General features: G+C 51.1%; 1 protein-coding gene across 1 annotated transcript; it reads left to right on the plus strand.

Annotated features, from left to right (window-relative positions):
* The first annotated feature begins 607 nt into the window (after positions 1–607).
* On the plus strand, positions 608–3460 carry LOC145982123 (uncharacterized). Its single transcript, XM_083115689.1, has one exon. It carries the CDS (start codon positions 608–610, stop codon positions 3458–3460), a length of 2853 nt encoding a protein of 950 aa, XP_082971815.1.
* The last annotated feature ends 223 nt before the right edge of the window (positions 3461–3683 follow it).

Raw genomic sequence — 3683 nt, forward strand, 5'->3', positions numbered from 1 at the left:
TAGAAATGGACAAAGCAAATTTTCAATGTCTCACAAACATTTAGTGCAAGTTTTCAATTTTATTATGTAAAAAAATGAAAGTTCTCATTTGGAAAATCTTCCCATGGTGTCACTACAAACGTAACAATGAAATTGTTGGTCGTTTCATGACTACTGTTATTATTTTCATCTGTTTCAGAGATGTTATATATTTACGAATTATTATTGTCAAATTTGTTATAACCTAACAACTTTCCTGTGAATTTGTCTTTTGAGTCTCAGTGTTAAGTTTCATTGTGTTTCTATTAGGCTGATATTTTCCCACCTACGTAGTATTTTACTTTACAGAGGAATTGGTCTACATGCGATTTAAGAATTGAACATTTTTTTAGAACGACGCTAAGACACTGTTGCATATAATTTTGTCGCAGTGATAGTTTCAGAGTAGCATGCTTAAATCTTCACAAGAAAATCTGTTATCGTTGTGCTAATTTTCAGTACACATTGGAAGTTCATTATAAAATTACGAGAACTTTCGTTTAACTTTACTTTCTTTCATTGTTGATATGTTTTTGTGTTAGTGTATATATATGTAGTACGGAGACATTGGGGTTTGTTTGAAATTAGAATGTCTTACGTTACGTCTACAGCATCCACATCCAAGGAAGGGCAAATCGATGTCTTGCCACACATCAATCCAGTACCAGGTCCATCGTGGTACCATCCAGGGACGTCCAGGGCACCTTCCACAAGGGAAGTGGACGCTCTACCTGGCCCTTCAAGGATGAGCACACCTGTCATCCACGAAGCATTCTTCGCAGGATCCCAGACCAGCACGGTCTCCTGCGAGGAAGATGTGGCTCCACGCGATGTGGGTGACGAGGACAGGGAGGTGTGCTGGCCAAGGCTCCTCAGGTCAACTTCAAGATCATCGGCATCGTCAACCATCACAGCGCCAGAGGCACAGGAGTGCCTGTGCGATGTCGACATGCCTGAGGAGGAGGACAACCGGAATGGCCAAGACAATCAAGCACCGGAAGAAAATCAACCACCACCTGCTTCGCCGTCTGTCATCAGACGTATTTTCGATTACCATGAGGGTGTCCCAGCAGTCGGTGCAGCAGAGAGAGTTGTCGTTGCTGACCAAGCACAGGACGAGGTCCATGCCGTTGCTGCATTAGATCACGTACCTCCTGCTGCACGGGACCACGACCACGTGCCTAGGAAGGCGACCCATGGTATGGCGTATCTAGAAGCCCGGACACCAGAGACCATTCAGATTTATAACGTTGGGAATCTTGACCAACCATGTCAGAGTTGTGGTGCTCTTTTCTTCAGGGCTGAAAAGAGCGACAGACACGGAGACTACCATGTCTGCTGCCGGAAGCGCAAGTTCAAGCTTCACGATCTTAGAGATCCTCCCCACCTTCTGGCAAGCCTTCTCACAGGCAACCACAACATGTCCGAGGCGTACATCACCAATACGAGATTGATCAACTCTAACTTTGCCATGTCGTCGTTTCGGACCTCTGTGCCTACACGGCACATGGGAGGTCCGACATTCTTCAACGTCTGTGGTCAAGCCTACCACAGCACGCATGGCTTCCCTGGGGTCCAAGACGCACAGTACAGGAACTACCACCTGTACTTCGTCGATTCAGCCCAAGCCCTCCAGCGCAGGTTGGACAGCCTAGATGGTTTGATACCGGAGGACCTCCTCCTCCAGCTGGAGTGCATGTTGAGGCGAAGGAATCCTCTCGTGCAAGACTTCATGTCCATCGGGGAGAGGATCCGCATGATCAGACAGGCAGCCGATGATGAAGGTGGAGTCGTCGTTCCCGACATCGTAGTTGCATTCCGGGATGGAATGGCACACCAGACCAGGAACTTCCACCTTCCAGCAGTATCCAGCGAGATATCGGCTGTGTTCACGGGCGACGAGCCACCTTTTCCCGTGGACCTGATCGTATACCCCAGGGACAGGAGGGAGTACTCGACAATCAACAGCTTCAGTAGGTTTGCTGACCCGATGACCTACCCTCTCCTATTCCCAGCAGGAGACTACGGATACTGCGTCGAAGCTGTTGAGGCGTCAGAACCGAATTTCCGCGTGACGATGAGGATGTTTTACGGAAACCGCCTCCAGGTGAGGAGAGGGTTCTCGCTGCTGCACCAATCCGGGAAGCTCTTTCAGCAGTACATCGTCGACGCCTGGGTCAAAGTCGAGTCCAACGACCTCCGTTACATCAGGAATAATCAATCACGCCTGAAAGCCGACACATACACGTCGCTGAGGGACTACGTGCACAACCGAGCCAGGGAAGAGAACGTGAGACCGGGGAGGATAGTGGTACTCCCGAGGAGCCATCCCGGATCCCCCAGATACATGAACGGCCAGTATCTGGATGCCATGACGACGGTCTCACGGTACGGGAAGCCTGATCTGTTCATCACCTTCACCTGCAACCCGTACTGGCCGGAGATAGTCCAAATTGCGGCAGGTTCAGAGCTACCAGGATCGACCCGACTTGGTGTGTCGGGTCTTCAAGTGCAAGTTGAACGAGATGCTCGACGATCTGCTGAGGAAGCAGCTTTATGGTACTGTGCAATACCATATGTATGTGGTCGAGTTTCAGAAGCGTGGACTACCGCATGCTCACATCTTAGTGTCCTTCGTGCCCGAGGACAAGATAGTTACCGAAGAAGACGTGGACAAGGTGATCTCGGCGGATCTTCCGGACGCCGACACCGAGCCGACACTATACGCGCTGATCACCGGGCAGAACATCCACAGACCCTGCGGGGATGCCAACCCAGCAGCACCTTGCATGTCGTCCGGCAGGTGCTCAAAGGGGTACCCCAAGCCCTCCAGGGAGGAGACTGTGATATTCCCCAACCGGGGGTCTTCTACAAGAGACCCGCGAACGGAAGGACGTTCACCATGCGGGATGGGTCTGTGATTGACAACCGCAGAGTTGTGCTCTACAACGTCCACGCAACCATGAAGTTCCAGTCCCACATCAACTTCGAGTTCTGCACCACCTTCAGAAATATGAAGTACCTCTACAAGTACATCTACAAGGGACTGGACTGCATAACGATCGAAGCGCAACAAGACGAAGCAGGTGGTGGTGTCATCAACTGGGATGAGGTCCAAAATTTCATTGACTGCCGGTACGTTTCGTCGCCAGAAGCCATCTGGAAACTGTTTGAGTACCCCATCAACAAAAGATCGCACTCCGTGGACGCCCTGCCAATCCATCCACCAGGGGAGCAGCCGATATACTTCATGGAAGGGGTGGAGATTGTACCAGAGCAGTTAGCCCTGCCCAAGCCAACCAAGCTGGATGCTTGGTTCACGTTGAACTCCACGTCGCGAGCTTCGATACGTGCAGGTTCCGGAACGTTTCGTCTGGAATCGAACCACCTGCACGTGGGAGGAGAGGCAAAGGAAGTTCAAGACCCTTGGCAGGATCATTGAGGTCTCTCCTTCCAACGTGGAGTTGTTCCATCTCAGGCTGCTACTGTTGAACGTGAGGGGTGCCACCAGCTTCAACGACCTCCTCCAGGTGGATGCAGAGCTCTGTCGCAGCTTCAGGGAGGCCTGCATCCGGAGGCACTTGGTTCGCGGCGAAGAGCACTACGAGCTGTACTTCAGGGAAGCCGCGAGCCACAGGCACCCCAGGCCCCTCAGGAAGTTTTTC

The sequence above is a fragment of the Lepisma saccharinum genome, assembly GCF_977018435.1.
Source record: "Lepisma saccharinum chromosome 12 unlocalized genomic scaffold, izLepSacc3.1 SUPER_12_unloc_1, whole genome shotgun sequence".
Classification (NCBI taxonomy): Eukaryota; Metazoa; Arthropoda; class Insecta; order Zygentoma; family Lepismatidae; genus Lepisma; species Lepisma saccharinum.